The sequence below is a fragment of the Chamaea fasciata genome, unplaced genomic scaffold (assembly GCF_029207755.1).
Source record: "Chamaea fasciata isolate MVZ Bird 193981 ecotype frontalis unplaced genomic scaffold, bChaFas1.0.hap1 SCAF_6, whole genome shotgun sequence".
NCBI classification, from domain to species: domain Eukaryota; kingdom Metazoa; phylum Chordata; class Aves; order Passeriformes; family Sylviidae; genus Chamaea; species Chamaea fasciata.
The window spans coordinates 72,609,178-72,624,243 of record NW_027094091.1 but is presented as its reverse complement, the minus strand read 5'-3'; the positions used below and the strand labels follow the sequence as shown (position 1 = coordinate 72,624,243).

Sequence of the window (15,066 nt, the reverse complement as noted above, 5' to 3'; positions counted from 1 at the left end):
AGATATAAATGTAAATACCCTTAGAAAAGCCTGACAAAAAAACCCACAGGGCAACTGGCATATGAGTCTCTACATGGCAAGTGTGAAATGGCACTAATACTCAGAGATTCATTTAACATTTTCTGGAAAAGCACACTTATTTTTATTGGCAATTGTTCCCTGTCACCCTTTCTTTCATTGAAACAAGGCCAGATTCTATTATTCTATGTAATCCTAGGATTCATTTTAGCATACAGAAACTGATAAAGTAAACATCAAGGTTGTTATTGTTTTAATCCTAAATTTTGCTTCCAAATTTTTTCAACCTGGATCTTATTAATTCCTGCACTTCAGTTCTCTCCAATAAAAAACTCTCAAAATTGCAGCACTTTATGGATCAGAGCCATGACACAGGAATTAAAAAGTAGTGTATACAGATAGTTAAGAGCAAGTTTTAAAACCCACAGCCCACTACTAACTAATCACACAAATGGATCTCTACTCACTGGAAATTTCTAGGTAATCCTCAAACACTGAATTCTCTTGCTGAACAGCTTTCACATTAGCAGCATCCAGGAGATCCTCCTCGAACCAAAACAAAAGCAGAAACTCAGCAAACAGGCAGCTGGAGTAGGACAACATCGAGCTCAAGCAGGATCCAATCCTGCTGCAATGCAACACCCAGCTGCAATGTGTACTTTGAAATTATTTATCCAAGACATGGCATTAGTTAGGCTCCATCAAGCTCCTGTTGCTATGTTATGCTTAAGTTGGCTTTACTGGCATAGAATTGTCTATTTGCCACATTGATATAAAATGGAATATTGGGGTTCAAATGCTTAGTGTCACTTCCCAGTAAAGGATCCATCCTGGCAACCCATCCCAAGACATAATGAAGAATCGTTCAGTAGGAAACAGTCATACTGCACAATCAATCTGCATGGCTTTATCAGGGATTAATCTCTTACTTTCAAAATCAATATTTTCATGAGTATGTTCTGTTTATTCTGGCACCAAGCCTTAACCAACCCAACAGTTCTACTGTCCTAGCTAATTTTAGTCAGAACAACTTGAATACGGAGCCACAAAACAATAAACAGGAGAGATGAATACAACCCACTGCAAAAGCCTTTTTATCACCCTGATCTTTGAACTGCACCTTGCTACAATGATCATAGATTGGCAGGATGAAGTTGGCATAACCATATAAGTTAACAATTTATTGCCATCCACCTTATCTACAGACCAAACTTCAAAGTTAGTAACTTTGTCCATTTTCAGTGCTCTGAAGCTGGCACATTGAAGAAAGCCACGAAGACAAGAACACACCCTTAGCTTTCAAAACTCTCATGAAACCAGCAATACTAGAAAACAAGATTTCAATGCACCATCAAAGAAAAAGCTGTAGTTCTGAAAACCACACAATGAAGAGGAAGACAGAAGAAGGAAAAAGGTTGTGGAGTATTCCAACTAAGAAAATCTACAAAACCTGTTTTAATTGTGATTTTAGAAGGAAAATCAGCTACCATAGGAAGACAAAAGAACCCTGAATTAAGTGTATTGTATGATTCTAGTACATGAGAAAGACCAAAGTCATATTTTGTCATATTGAGCAACTCACATTATTTCAGGCCTCGATTTTCTACTAAATACAGCAGAAGCTGCACTACAACCACTGCAAGAAAGAACCTTTCTGCAAAGACAGAAAAGAGATAAGGTATCAGTTTTGTTATGTAACAATAGCCTGGATGAACTGTAACTCCACACTGGGTGATTTTGTTTATGTAAATACACTCCAGAGACCGTGGAAGACTGACAGTGGTAACTGCAAAGGTCAAGATACACAGCAGTGCCATAAAAACAAAGAATCTGACTCTTAGAATAAAGTCTGCCCATTTCCTGAGCTGGCTGAAGGGTAAGATGGGCATGCATGATTGGCACAGCACAGGGCATGGGCTAAAACATCTTTGGAGGCAGGTAATCAAAAACTGCATGAAATTGTGGGAAAAGACCTGCACTACACACAAAGACCTAACTGTTCTTGTGAAATGCACATTGTGAGGTACCTCCCTCATCACCCTTAGGAGTAAACAGTCTGGATACCTTCCATCTGGCTGCTTTCTTCACTGAATGTGTTATAATGAAGAACATTTGTAGATGCTGCTGAGAATTTAAGTTATATATATTAAAAAGTGATCACATGAATAGAGACTACCATCCCAATTTTCACAGCTCAGTGTTAGACATGCAGCAAGAGGAGAGTTTTCTGAAACAACCTGCAGACATCCAGTAAATCCTCTGCCCCGTGTTTGTTACACTGAGCAGAACAGACCCCAAACAAATTATAATGGACAAAGTAGAGACTCGTGTTTGTTTCGTTGGGTAAATAATATTGCCTCCAGTTGCCTGAAGACTCTGCCACAAGCTTGAAGATATAGCTGAGATAGAAAATGTCAAGCAATGCTGTTAATTTTTACTTTCACTAGACACCTGAGTTTTACTCCTCATGATGGACAGAACGTTATCAATTGTTAATCGAGATGAGTAATAAAGATTCTGTCATAATCTGAGGGCAATCGGAGACAACTCGGCAAGCAGTACTGTCAGGACTGGGAATTTGATTAATCTACAGGAAATTTCTCTTTGGAGGGGTCAGTGCACCAGGTGAGCTTTACTCAGCCACATCACCCTGTGAATTGCTCTCCCGATAAGGCAGCGCATTAATTCCCTGTGCACAGCCTGCTCCCTTGCAGAGCAGCTCTCCTGTAGGCACAGCCATGGCATTCGACGGCACCTGGAAAATTGACAGGAACGAGAACTATGAGAAGTTCATGGAGGCAATGGGTAAGGCTCACCTTTCCAATCACTCCAGCTCAGTACAAACTGTCTGAGAGCTACCTTTGGGCCAGCCTGTGCCTTCACTCTTGGCTGCTCTGCCACTGCATTTATCTTCAAAATATTCTGGGGCACCGGGGGGAAGATGCTGAGAAATGTTCTGATTTTAATTACACCGTGTTAATCTGAAGTATCTTAACTAATTCTATATTTATTTCAGCAGAAAAAAAAGAATCTTTTAGTCTAGATTTGAGGGAAAGGCTCAGACAACTTGAGTGGATAAACTTTAAACAGAATTCTATAGCTGGACTACTATTTTGAGAACACCAAACCAGTTTAAAAATGACACGGGGAGGAAATCATCATTCCTCAATTTCAGAGCAACACTTGATTCAAGTAATTCTAACATCCTGCTATTTACATAAAGTTTGTACAAACTGTCCATTATATAAATATATAAATATAACCACAGTTAAGACAGTGATTTGTATTATATGTGCACCAGTGAACATGGCCTGGATGAAAACTGAAGAACAAAAATTTGGGTCAGAATGCTGGAATAAACTCAGATGGCCACACAGAGTTCACTAAAAAGGGACAAATATGATGCTCCAGAGATTTGGGGGTTTTTTTCTGATTTATGTTAGCTGATTTTTTTTAGGTATTGGCATGATGAAAAGAAAGCTGGGAGCCCATGATAATCTGAAGATCACCATCCAACAAAATGGGGACAAATTTACTGTCAAAGAACACAGCAACTTCCGAAACATAGAGATTGAATTTACTCTGGGAGTCACCTTTGAGTACAGCCTGGCTGATGGGACTGAACTCTCTGTAAGAGTCCTCCTACACAGTTCAATGTTTACTATGTGATAATTACTTTGTAACATGCAAGTTTCAAGATGAATAATTTTCTTCCTAGTTTTTAATTTAAATTTTACTTCTGAATTACGTTAAAGTTTCCTGAAGCTGACTGTTCAGGAATGCTTGCAGTTTATACACCAAAGCACAAGGGGGTTTTTACTGTTAAAGGTTCAACACTGCACCATGGATCTCAGGGTACCTGAGAGCCCAAAAAGCAGAGAAAATAGCAATTTTCACAAAATGAAACCCAGGTGATTTGCAATTCGACTTCTTCTAATACTCAAGTCCACCACCTAGAGTGCAGAGTGGGTATTTCTAGGAAATTACAAATCTCCGTTGATACAATTATTTAAAATAAGGTGTACTGGCCAGTAAAAAACACCTGGCTTGGCTATTATGCATTTAAATAAGCCAATGGTTTGATTAAAATTTCGTTTTTACAGCCTTTCTACAAAACATCATTACACTGTTTGAATATTTTTTCACTTTTAAGTATTCTACAGCCTATAAAATATATCAGTGTCGTAACTGCTGCGAAATATTTGTGGTTTTTCCCACCACAGGGTGCTTGGACCCTGGAAGGAAATAAACTTGTGGCCACGTTTACCAGGAAAGACAACGGAAAAGTACTTAAAGCAACCAGAGAAATCGTGGGTGATGAACTCGTTCAGGTGAGTGAAGAAGTCATTTACACACAAGTTTGCAACAGAATGAACAGAAAAAGTTTTAAGAGCTTTGTAAAGGTAGAAAATATTTTCTTTAAGCCAAATAACTTCATTTATCTTTTGTTAAAATTCTCAGTCGCCTATACAAAATCCAAAACTCTCTGAACCATAGCTGGGGAATGAAACTTTGCAATTCCAGCCACTGATTATCCTTCTGATTTTTTTAACAGACCTATTTATATGAAGGAGTTGAGTCCAAGAGATTCTTCAAAAGGGGCTAAACGCTTCACACACAACTGCACCAGAATGAAGAAACAATAAAAGACCCTTTTCTAAGCATCCTCTGTGTCGTTGTTTATCCCTTTCCATCCCCTCACAGCACCTCCACAGCTGCAGTTACCCAGCCCTGCTGCAAACAAGGGGTAGTTCTTTATGTCACTGTTTTGCCTTGGAGGAACAAACTCCCATTACCAAATGCTAAAACTTTGTCTTCTGTACCAAGTCCCACCGAACTGTCACAATACAAAAGGCTGCAGAAACTATTTTGCACGAGCAGAACTTCAATATTTTTTGCACAAGCTCTCAAATGGAAACTCAGTTTCCTTACGGAGGTATTTATACTGAGAAACAGTTTCTCTGTGAATTTAATACTGTACAGAATTCTAGGAAAACCAAATTTAAAGGAGATAATACTAATGGGGACAAGGCTTAAGAGGGAAGTACTGCCATTGTTTTGCCCAAAATCTCGGACATTCTTCATCTACTACACATGCTTAACCAATACTTGCTATATAAAGACAAATCCATCCTTATTTCTATTGACAGAACTTTTAAAGGAAAACTGCTACCCTTAAGTGCTTGTTAAAGAAAAGGAAGCTCTGTTCAGAAGCACCTGCTCGCAATCTGCCTTATGTCTTAGTAAAATCTCTTAATATCTCCCAATACTGAGGCTAAAAAAGGGGTAATAGCTACAAGAGAAGGGTTTTGTTTCACACACTCCTGGGTCCCTGGTCTTTCCTCTGGATACGAAAATAACAGCCCTGATTTCAATACGGAGTGAACTGGAAGGACTGAGGGTGGCACATCCCAGCTGTGAGTGTGGCATAAGGTTGTGCCACTTCATTTATTATTTACGCCTGCAGCTGTGGTGCAAATAGAGCGTAACAGAATACACTATCTACGTGAAAACTTTCGCACGTTTATTCCGTGCACAAGGTCCAACTAACCTTCAAGGAGAAGAGTGTATCTTAAAACAATTTTCATTTTCCTAAACTTCTTCACAACACGATTTCCCGAAAGGTCTTCTAGTTTTTCTCAGGGCATCGTCTGCTCTCCAAGAAACCGCATCGGGCCGAATTCGTCAATGTTTATTTCCACACAAGCCCCAGCACGGGCGGCAGGACAAGACCAGCACGGTCTGACAGGGCTGACCGCCTGCTCTTCCCCAGGACCCGCAGCTCACCTGGCAGGGAGCAGCCGCCAGAGGGCAGGAAGGAATGTCAGTCACCAGCACTGGGGAAGCCACCCCAAACATCACTTGACCCAACAACAGAGGGACAAGCACGACTTATCATGTCCCGCGCGTTTACCGCAAGAGCCCGCCTTTCAAGGCGGCGCCCGAGGCGGGAATGGCGGGGCCGGTGCCTGAGGCGGGAGGGTCAGGGCTTTGCCTGAAGCGCGTGTGAGGGGCTTCGGCTGAGGCGGGAAGGGCAGAGCCATGCCTGAGGCGGGAACGGGGGAGCTTTGGCTGAAGCGGGAAGGGCGGGGAAGTGCCTGAGGCGGGAATGCTGGAGCCCTGCCTGAGGCGGGAGGGGCGGGGCGGTGCCTGAGGCGGAAATGGTGGAGCTCTGCCTAAGGTGGGAAGGGCAGGGCAGTGCCTGAGGCGGGAATGGTGGAGCCCTGCCTGAGGCGGGAGGGGCGGGGCGGTGCCTGAGGCGGAAATGGTGGAGCTCTGCCTAAGGTGGGAAGGGCAGGGCAGTGCCTGAGGCGGGAGGGGCGGGGCCGCCGCGCGTGATCTCGGGGGCGTGGCCGCGGTACGTGCGCTCCGTTCTCATTGGCGCCACACCCGGAAGAGCCTGTGGCGCCTGCGCGGTGGGGCCGCCGCGCTGCTCCTCTTTCCCCCGAGGAGATGGAGGTGGCGGCGCGGCGGCGGCTGCGGGAGCAGGACCGGCAGGAGCGGGAGCAGGACGATGGTGGGCGGGTGCTGTCACCATCCCTGTCGGGACAGTCCTACTGGTTGGACCTGTGGCTCTTCGTCCTCTTCGACCTGGCGCTTTTCTTGCTCATCTACCTGCTGCCCTGATGGCGCGGTCCAGGTGAGGAGCGGCGTTCGGGGGTGGTCCGTCCGTCCGTCCATCCGTCCGTCGGTCGGTCGGTGAGCCCCGACGGGCTCTGCCCCGTGGAGGGAAGGGTCCGCTTCAGGAGCGGGCCTCTGGGAGCAGCCTTGGCATTGCCACAGCCCCGCCTCAGAAGGCCTCGGGAGCACAAATGCCTCTCAGAAAACTGGAAACTAATTCCAAATCAGCCCCAGCTTTGTTTGTGAGATTCGTTATCCGCTCTTCGTTCAGGAGGTGTGACTGATGTCAGTATTCTCCGAAGGGCTGTACAGCACTACGAATATAACTAGACCTTTTCTGTTTCCTGTAGGGCCATTGCCACCAAGGGAATTCTCACCTATTCGCACCTTACGAACACAGTCGGTGGAAGAGGAGAACCATTTGTGCGGGATAAGCAGCTGAGAACACGACCCCACTTGAGTCTCGGTGGAAGAGGCACATTTTTATACTGTATTGTGATAGATCTTTGTGTGTCACAAGTGTTAACCGTTCAGGTTTTACCTGTATCCTCTTCGTGTGTCCTAAACTGTGCCTTAAAGTTCAGGTACGACAGACTGACCGTGCTTTTGTGATTAGTACCTAAAGGTCTGTTGTGCAGAAATGGAAGTATGGAGTGTTTGAATAAAATCCACTGAAAGGACACCCTGCAGAGTGGCTGAGAATAAAACCCAGCTCTTGTGTACACTGAAGTTGTAACTCAGACCCAACAGATGAAGCTTGGCCAGGGGTTCTACTTCCAAAAAGTTCATCCTGATGGGTTGATGGTGGTTGGTTTTCTGTTACACTGTCCTGTGTTTTTTCTTTCTTTACCTTCAGCAGTTACTGAGCCCTCTCAGGCTCAGTATTTATAAATATATATATATATATATATATAAACACATCAATGTTTAACCCAGCAGCAGTGTCCTGTCCTCAGTTACTGATTCAGATAAATCAGGTTCTGATTTCCTTGCTAGAAACTGTGAAGGAAGAGCTGACAAGAGCAGCCTTGAGTCACTGGCAGATGACACATAAAAATCCCTCCTCCTCACTGTCCATTGATGGCTATAAGTAGACAGTGACAGGTAATTAAGAGGTTTCAACATCAATTTCCACTGTCTCACTTGAGGGAGACTTTCAAACCTGTGTTAAAGGCAGGAGTCTCTTGCAGTCTTGGGAGAAAGAAAGAAGCTGAGCACATGGAGTGAGCTTTTTGCAGGGCAGGGTTAGGGGAAGTTTCCAAGCTGTGAGTGAAGGGAGTTCAGTTTTCTTTAGCATTTTTCTCTTGGGAATACTAATTTCTAATTCTGAAAAGTACAATCCATGCTTGGTTGATTTTTTTCCCCCAGGAGTACATATAACAAAATAACTAGATAGCAGAGACCTGGAAGTGCAGCGTAGTTCAGTGTCTTCCCACACAACGAATGAAAATGGGCCACAATGAGGTTAGATAGGATTTGGAATGCAAAAATAGATGCTCTTTCCTTTTATTTTTATTCAATTGTTAAGACAATTGTGCTATTGGCAGTCATTTGTTTCCTGTGTCAGAACGGTGCTGTAAGAACAGAGATGCTGTGCCCTGCTAGCATTTAGCATCTTGGCTGCTGGTACCTGTGAGATCAGTGGGTTCAGAGATCTTCACTCAAGGTGCACAGGAGCCCTGAACTAACTGCATTCTCCAAACACAAGAGTGGGGGTTCCAGTTTTTTAAATGGGGCCATTAAAGTGATAAGTTCCCCACATTCACTGCCTTTTCTTACCCCTGTCTGGCATGACCTCACAAGCCAAATGCCCAGGGAACAACCTATCAGGAAAGGACTGGAATGTTGCTCCATTTCTTTTTTGATAAGGAAGACAGGTGAGATTTAAAGGCTATTAAGGCATAGAAAGTTGAATATCAAAGTATCTTCCACTTCTCCTTCAGACAGATCTGACATAAAAGGTTTTGCTTATCTTAGAAAACTTAAGAGCTAACAAAGTGCAGGCTTGTGCTGCACTGAGCTCCAGCTATTCCAAAGGCACATGGAGCTCTTAAGCTCTTACACAGATGCAGGCAAATTTTGCTTATTTCTAGTAAAGATAGTAAGGTAGCACATATATCTGTCAATCACTTGTCACCAAGCCTATGGGATCATGGTATAAAAATGGCTTTATGCTTTTCATAGCTATTTTAAAAGTTTAATCCATTTAATAGCTTTATGAACAAATATTTCAAAAGATGAACCTTACTGTTCAGAAAAGTTAACCAAACCACCACCTCCACAAAAACTTTCAACCATTAGTAGCATTATCTGTCACGTGAAAAATGTAGTTCTGGAAAGCAATTTTTTTTTTTTTTAACTTGGAACACAAAAAGAACAGACACCAAAGATTTTAAATTTTTATCTTGATATTTTGAACAAGTAGAACTTTGCAAGTAAATAATTCTAAAGACTGAAAAATATATTAATTACAAGACTTGTTAATATCTTTACTGTTACAAAAATTGTCTAGGCTTCTTATACAAATCTATAGCTGGAGGGGGACATTTATAAAAAAATAAATAGGCACCCTAGGTAAGTTAAAACGAGTTATCACATATTAGTTAGCAATATTACGTACATACAGACACGGAGTGCAGAGTCAAATATAAAAACGAAGGTGCCTTGATTAGCAGTCTGTTTAATCATGAAATACCTGGTAAACATGGGTCACAGAGGAAGCTGTCTGGTAAGATTGTTCCAAACTAAGCCAGGAGACTGAAGTACACCTACAAGTTACTGCAGATACTTTAGAGAGGAGTTTACCAGTTGTGCTTACTGGGAGCAGAGTTCATTGGTATCAGTCAGAGGCATTCATATTGCTCGTGGTACAGAAGTAGCAACGTTGGTATGCGTGTTTAAAAACAAGTGTTCTAACATCATTCACAGTTGTTGCTGTGTTATCCATACATTAAAATACTGTCATTTCAAATACAAGGGGTTTTTTTTGTTGTTTTTTTGCAAAACATTTTACAAATTGTACATTATTTACAAATTCCAATAATCTTCATTTTTACACAGGTAGTAGAGGACAGTTGTACTTAACTGGCTTTTTATATTATGTAACATGGCTAGATGAACTAGAAAAGTTGAATTTACAGGTTCTGGAATCTCTCTTAAAAATATTACAATAGGAATCACCCAAATTCTTACGTTTTTAGTGTTCTTCTGTATTCAACTGATTTTCTTACAAAAGGATCATTGTTTAAGTTGCTGTTTATTAGCAGCCGTACAGAAACATGCATATTATTTTCACTATAAATTCTAGAATTCATTTTTCTCCCCAAGTGCTACAAGGAATTTTGATCAAGAAGGTAGAAAGAAGGTTAATCTGAGATACCTGGTTTGTTGCATATATATAATACTCCAGTTCTGCTGTAAGGTAGATGTTATTTTTTAAAAAAACCAACAAAACTCACCTTGCCACAGAATAACCAAAACTACTATTTAAATGTTTAATTAAACATTTGGATAATTGTGCTAAACAATTGCCATCATTTGGTTGAAGTACTGAAACACGTGTACATAAGGTTATAAACATGAAAAAAAGCCTTTCTGACTAACAGTACAAGTAAGAGTGTTTATTATGCATATTTAACCTTCTTGCATTATTTTCATAATAAAAGGCATTGATGTTTAAGTGTAATCAGCAGCACCCCAAGTTAACACTCTAATGTGAACAGTGGAAAAGTTTTGCCTTTTTGGGTTGTGTCAGGCTTTGCTGACGCTGCCTCAGCACTCACTAGACATTTCTGTGCACTGATTTAACTAACCAAATAAAAGCCAAATAAACCTTCTTCCTTGTCACTGAGATAAGTCAGGTTAACAAAAGACAAGGTAAACTCCAGAGCTGCCAAAACTGGAGACAGAGTGAGAGAGCAGAGAAAGAGGAACCTCGTCTTTCCATGCCCCCTTAGCCGCCAGTCTGGCAGCACATTCAGCCTGATCCGCTAATGCCGATCATATCCACGTGTAGGATTGTCCCAAATGGGAAAACATGTAAGTGAAAACAAAAAATTTTAAAAAATCAAATGTGTGATCCCCATGAACCAAAATGCCAAGCTGGAAAAAAGGGGAGTTCAATAAATAGCAGCACTGACTTTACATGCAATTGTAGAATAAGTCAGAACTAAATGTAAGTAGGAATTACTTCTAAAATGTAACAAAATTAATCTTTCATAGTTGCATAACGGTATCTAAAATCAGCATCCTATTCTGTTATACTGGTTTGGAACTTAGGAAGTTAAATTTAATAAGTATACAGCTTAAAGGGTGAACAAATCTGATAAATGTGTTTGAAAATGTACACTAACAGAGCAGGGGTATTAATAGGAAAGTATTACTGCAGTTTACTTCAATTCCCTTTGAAAGTCTTATTTAACACTTGCAAACCAAAGTGGTTTTTAAAGAAATATTATTATTATTATTAAGGCTTTTCAAATAAAAAATAAATCCTTTGGGTAAACTTGCATTAAAGACACTTGAAGGTTTGTGAAAGCACAGACTCTTGAGTGACATCAGTTGAAAAAACCATGTCACCTCCTCCTACCTCTGAGGACAAATACTGCTCTGTTACAACTACATATGCTGCATTAGTTGTGGTAGCATGCTTATCCCTTTTGTTAGTCTAAGAAGAGAGTGATCACAGTCTGAAGGAACACTTCTTACACTGCAGCTAACCAGATCTTTCAGAATTAGTGACATCCAGCCAGTCCCGCTGCTGCAAGGTGTGCACACCCCAAGGGACCACATGGAATACAAACTGAAGAAGACAAGCTGAGTAACAGAGGTAAGCATTAAGGCAACTAGAGTAACAAGTCAAAGAACCAACAAGTTTAGCACCTCTTCTCTGTTGGCCTCTGTTTGCATATTTGTTTGAACAGTCACAACTCCCAAACAAGTCCAGTCAGCCGGGTATTTGGTTATCCCCCCCACACACACACACAGAGGTGCAAGGCTGTGTCCCCTTACAGACTGCAGGAAATGCCAAAGTCACATCCAGGTGTGGATTTCTTGAAGAACCTATCGACTGCAGTGTATTCCTTCTGCATTTGCCTTGTACCTCTGTTCGGGGGTGGGATGCCTGGGCTCTAGAGTGGCGGGGTATGTGGCATTCAGATCTACTGCAGCTGCTGGAGGATGCTTCTCCTTGTGGAAGCTTCCACTCTCTGTGAAATACAGCTTGGGCCTCTGGTGGTACTTCAGCCTGTAGGTGTCAGTCATGCAGCTGTCTACTGAGAAATAAGTGGTTAGGGACACGCTGTCGTTCCCATCCACATAGCCAGGGCTGGGTCCCGTGTGACGAGATCCTTTCTTCAGCATGTTTTCAGATACGGTCCAGAACTCATTAACAGGTAAGCGAGGTGGAGAATCCGGTTTATGAACAAACACTTCGTTCCTTGGAAAGGGCTCTTTAAGCCTTTGTTCAGCTGGGACTGCACTTGCTTCTGATGCAGATTTTGAAGGTGCACCTGTTTGCCTTAAAGGATTATTTTGCAGCGCTTCCATTGATTTTACATCCACAACACAGTTATTCTCGGATCCTGCCAAAGTGCTCAGAGCATATTTCTTTGGAGGTAAGGGGGGAGGAATATTCTGGTACACGGCTTCAGGCACCCAGAGGGGATCTGCCCTCCGGAGCAGGTGCCCAGTGTGCTCGCTGGGAGGGGCGGGCAGCACCGCTGGCCTTTCCGGCAGGTTCTGATGCGCACAGGGCAGCAGCCCCACCTTGGCACCCAGAGTGTGATGGGACACAGCTCTTGTGTGATGGGACTGCGGCTGGGCAGGGAGGGGAAAGTCGCTGTGGATCGGCTTCCTGCCGCAGGCGTTGTCTGGGAAGGGGTGGGACACGCTGTCCGCACCGTACGGCGGCACGGTCACCTGCCTGTCCGCGGGAAGCCACTCCGAGGAGCTGGGCTCGTCTGCCTTGTTCCTGCTCTCTGACTTCACAATCTCCTTGACAACTGGCTGGAGAGCTGATGATGGGAAAATCTTCCTGTTGGTCTCAGGCATTTCAGCTCTGAAATACAAAACCATGCAGGATATGAGTATCTGTAAAACATAGGAAAAGGCTTAGATAACACGGATGTTTTCAAACGCAGCCTTGGTAAACTGCTGAAAGATTCAAACTGACAAGAGAAATAGGATCTGTTCAGTAAGATACAGCCCTTGGAGTTTGAGTTGTATTAAATGACTCCAGAGTTTCTTTCATTTGAAATGTAAATGTGCCCCAAGAAGGTAGGATAAATTCCTTCAACATTCAGGACTATGTTAAATATGACCTCTGCTCTCTTCTAAACATCCTTGTGACTCTGATACATCCACTTTTCAAATATTGGATGCCACTTTTAAGTTGATAATTTTGTATTTAGATTCTTGATTTTTAGGAGATACTGAGCACCTAGAGTTCATATTAGAAACAAGAAGATACAGCAGTAGCTTCTAAACACAAATTAACTTTCCCCCCCCTTCCAGACAAACTTTTCAAAGCTTTATGGGGTGACTGCACTAACCACAAATTGGTTAATCACTGCATGTTGCATATAATTCCAAACAGAAAAACATTAAATCCCTCTGTTTCTGCTAAGATGGTTTCAAACCATCTAAGCTATTTGGTGACATTGTCAGCATCAAAATTAAAGACAGAGAGAATTTAGACCCATCAGTCATGCAAGATTCAAAAGGAATTGCCTGTCAAAAATATTGAGTGCCTTAACTCATCAATGCTTCATATGTGACGTAAGAGAAATCAGTATTTCTTAAACTATTACAGAGGAATATGCCAGCACTGGTTACCTCTTTACTGGAGGACTGGGCACCTGCAAGTGTAATTCTGTTGGGAAACCAACATGAGGATGAGGTCTGTAGTTAACTTCAGAATTGATCTGGTCTTTCCTCAAATCTGGGGCTAGAAAATAAAATATTTCAAAATTAACAGATGCACAATCCAATTCCTTCTTTGTAATTCCTCAGAGATTACAGAAACTAACAAAATACAACAGGACAATCTCTTTCAAGATTTGAGATTAATCAAAAAAAAAAAATTATGAAGATAATCTGTCACGGAAGACCAAATCTTAGAATCTGGAGGAAATTTTCTGCGTTTTCTTGTTACCAGAAAATAGGTAATTATTACAGTTTTGAAGTCCTCTAGACATGTTCTCAAGATCACCTTAATGTTTAATCTGGCTAAAAGCACATTTTCAAAGGAAGTTTTTCTTAAAAGGCTGTTTATTCAAACATTCAAAGCCATTTAAATTACAGAATAAGAACTATGACTTCTAAAAATCCATTTTGTGTTACAATAATTGAATGGAACAACTGCTGCAGAGATTGGGGGTGGTCTAGGTTGTTCTGTCGTTTGTGGGTTTTTATCAACTCAAACCCTAGAGCAGACTGGGCAGACAAAGGGCACTGTCACCCACGTGCCCTAAACACACAGCACTGAGTGCCTGGACCAGCACTACTGCACTCCCACTCCAGAAGCTCCTTTTATTCCCAGGCAAAGAATCATTCCCTGAAAATACACAAGTTCGGAACAAGGCAGCTCCTAGTGAGCAGGAAATAAAGGAAGCATTGAAGTATTTGTGTCAACACCACACAGAATAGAACATTCACTTGGCAAGTGAGAAGCGGCAGTCTATTTGTTTAGAGATAGGTACTCAAAGTCTTCCTAGTGCCATGATTATCAGTCCTAGCCCATTAATATCAGTCACCTGCTCTGAAGCCACTCAAAGGAACGGCTTTATATTTTTATCATTATTACTATTAATATAATGGCATATTTTGTCCATGTACAGACTAGACTTGTAACTGCTACGCCTATTTCACTTGTTTCCCTAAGTTTAAGTATTTAAAGTCTTGGAACTTTAGACTCATGAACCTATGAGCCAAAACCCCAACAATGGAGCAGAACTAAACTGAAAACTTTGGGTGTTGCTGTTTGGTGATACTTGTTTTGAGGGTCAGTATCTGCCCTATCTTTAGGTGATAGGAGTCTTAAAGACATGAAAACTTTGATCAAGAACACAAGTAGTAGAGGCTAAAGCAGCACACAGCACAAGAGACAAAGCCCCCCCCATATGGCTTTCCTCGAGTCTTGAGATGAAAAAAAATTAATAAAAAATGTCACAATAAACAACACCACAACCTTAGAAATATCATTTATGAGAAAATATTCTTACTGAATGAGCCCATGCAAGGGACAAGTAATTAACCTGAGTTCCAAACCGCCTGCATGCCACGGAGCTGCCTAACAGTGAGATAAGCGCCGCGGAGGTTTCATTTCCCCCAGAAACGCTCCGTTGGTTGTGCTGCAGGCTGGGATGGTTTGCAGTGCAAGCCCCGCTCCCGGAGCCGTGGCAGGCTCCCGGGGCAGTGCCGCAGACG

The 15,066-nt window shown here is 42.1% G+C and overlaps 3 protein-coding genes across 5 annotated transcripts in view; 2 read left to right on the top strand and 1 right to left on the bottom strand.

Annotated features, from left to right (window-relative positions):
- Nucleotides 1-2,741: 2,741 nt before the first annotated feature.
- FABP2 (fatty acid binding protein 2) lies at nt 2,742-4,682 on the top strand. Its single transcript, XM_066185072.1, has 4 exons — nt 2,742-2,823; nt 3,476-3,648; nt 4,242-4,349; nt 4,574-4,682. The coding sequence occupies exons 1-4, from the start codon at nt 2,757-2,759 to the stop codon at nt 4,622-4,624; spliced, it is 399 nt and encodes a 132-aa protein (XP_066041169.1). The 5' UTR covers nt 2,742-2,756; the 3' UTR covers nt 4,625-4,682.
- Nucleotides 4,683-5,971: 1,289 nt separating this feature from the next.
- LOC136290789 (uncharacterized) lies at nt 5,972-7,575 on the top strand. The gene is made up of 3 exons (XM_066185097.1): nt 5,972-6,024; nt 6,317-6,658; nt 6,990-7,575. The coding sequence occupies exons 1-3, from the start codon at nt 5,972-5,974 to the stop codon at nt 7,249-7,251; spliced, it is 657 nt and encodes a 218-aa protein (XP_066041194.1). The 3' UTR covers nt 7,252-7,575.
- A 1,449-nt stretch (nt 7,576-9,024) lies between these two features.
- Nucleotides 9,025-15,066, bottom strand: part of USP53 (ubiquitin specific peptidase 53) — a 29,472-nt gene continuing 23,430 nt past the window's right edge. For all 3 annotated transcript variants that reach the window (XM_066184873.1, XM_066184872.1, XM_066184870.1), the window contains 2 exons: nt 13,474-13,585; nt 9,025-12,697 (listed from right to left, as the gene is read on the bottom strand). In XM_066184873.1, the coding sequence (XP_066040970.1) occupies nt 11,701-12,697; nt 13,474-13,585 (1,109 nt within the window). In that variant the 3' untranslated portion in view covers nt 9,025-11,700. The remainder of the gene's footprint in view (nt 12,698-13,473; nt 13,586-15,066) is intronic.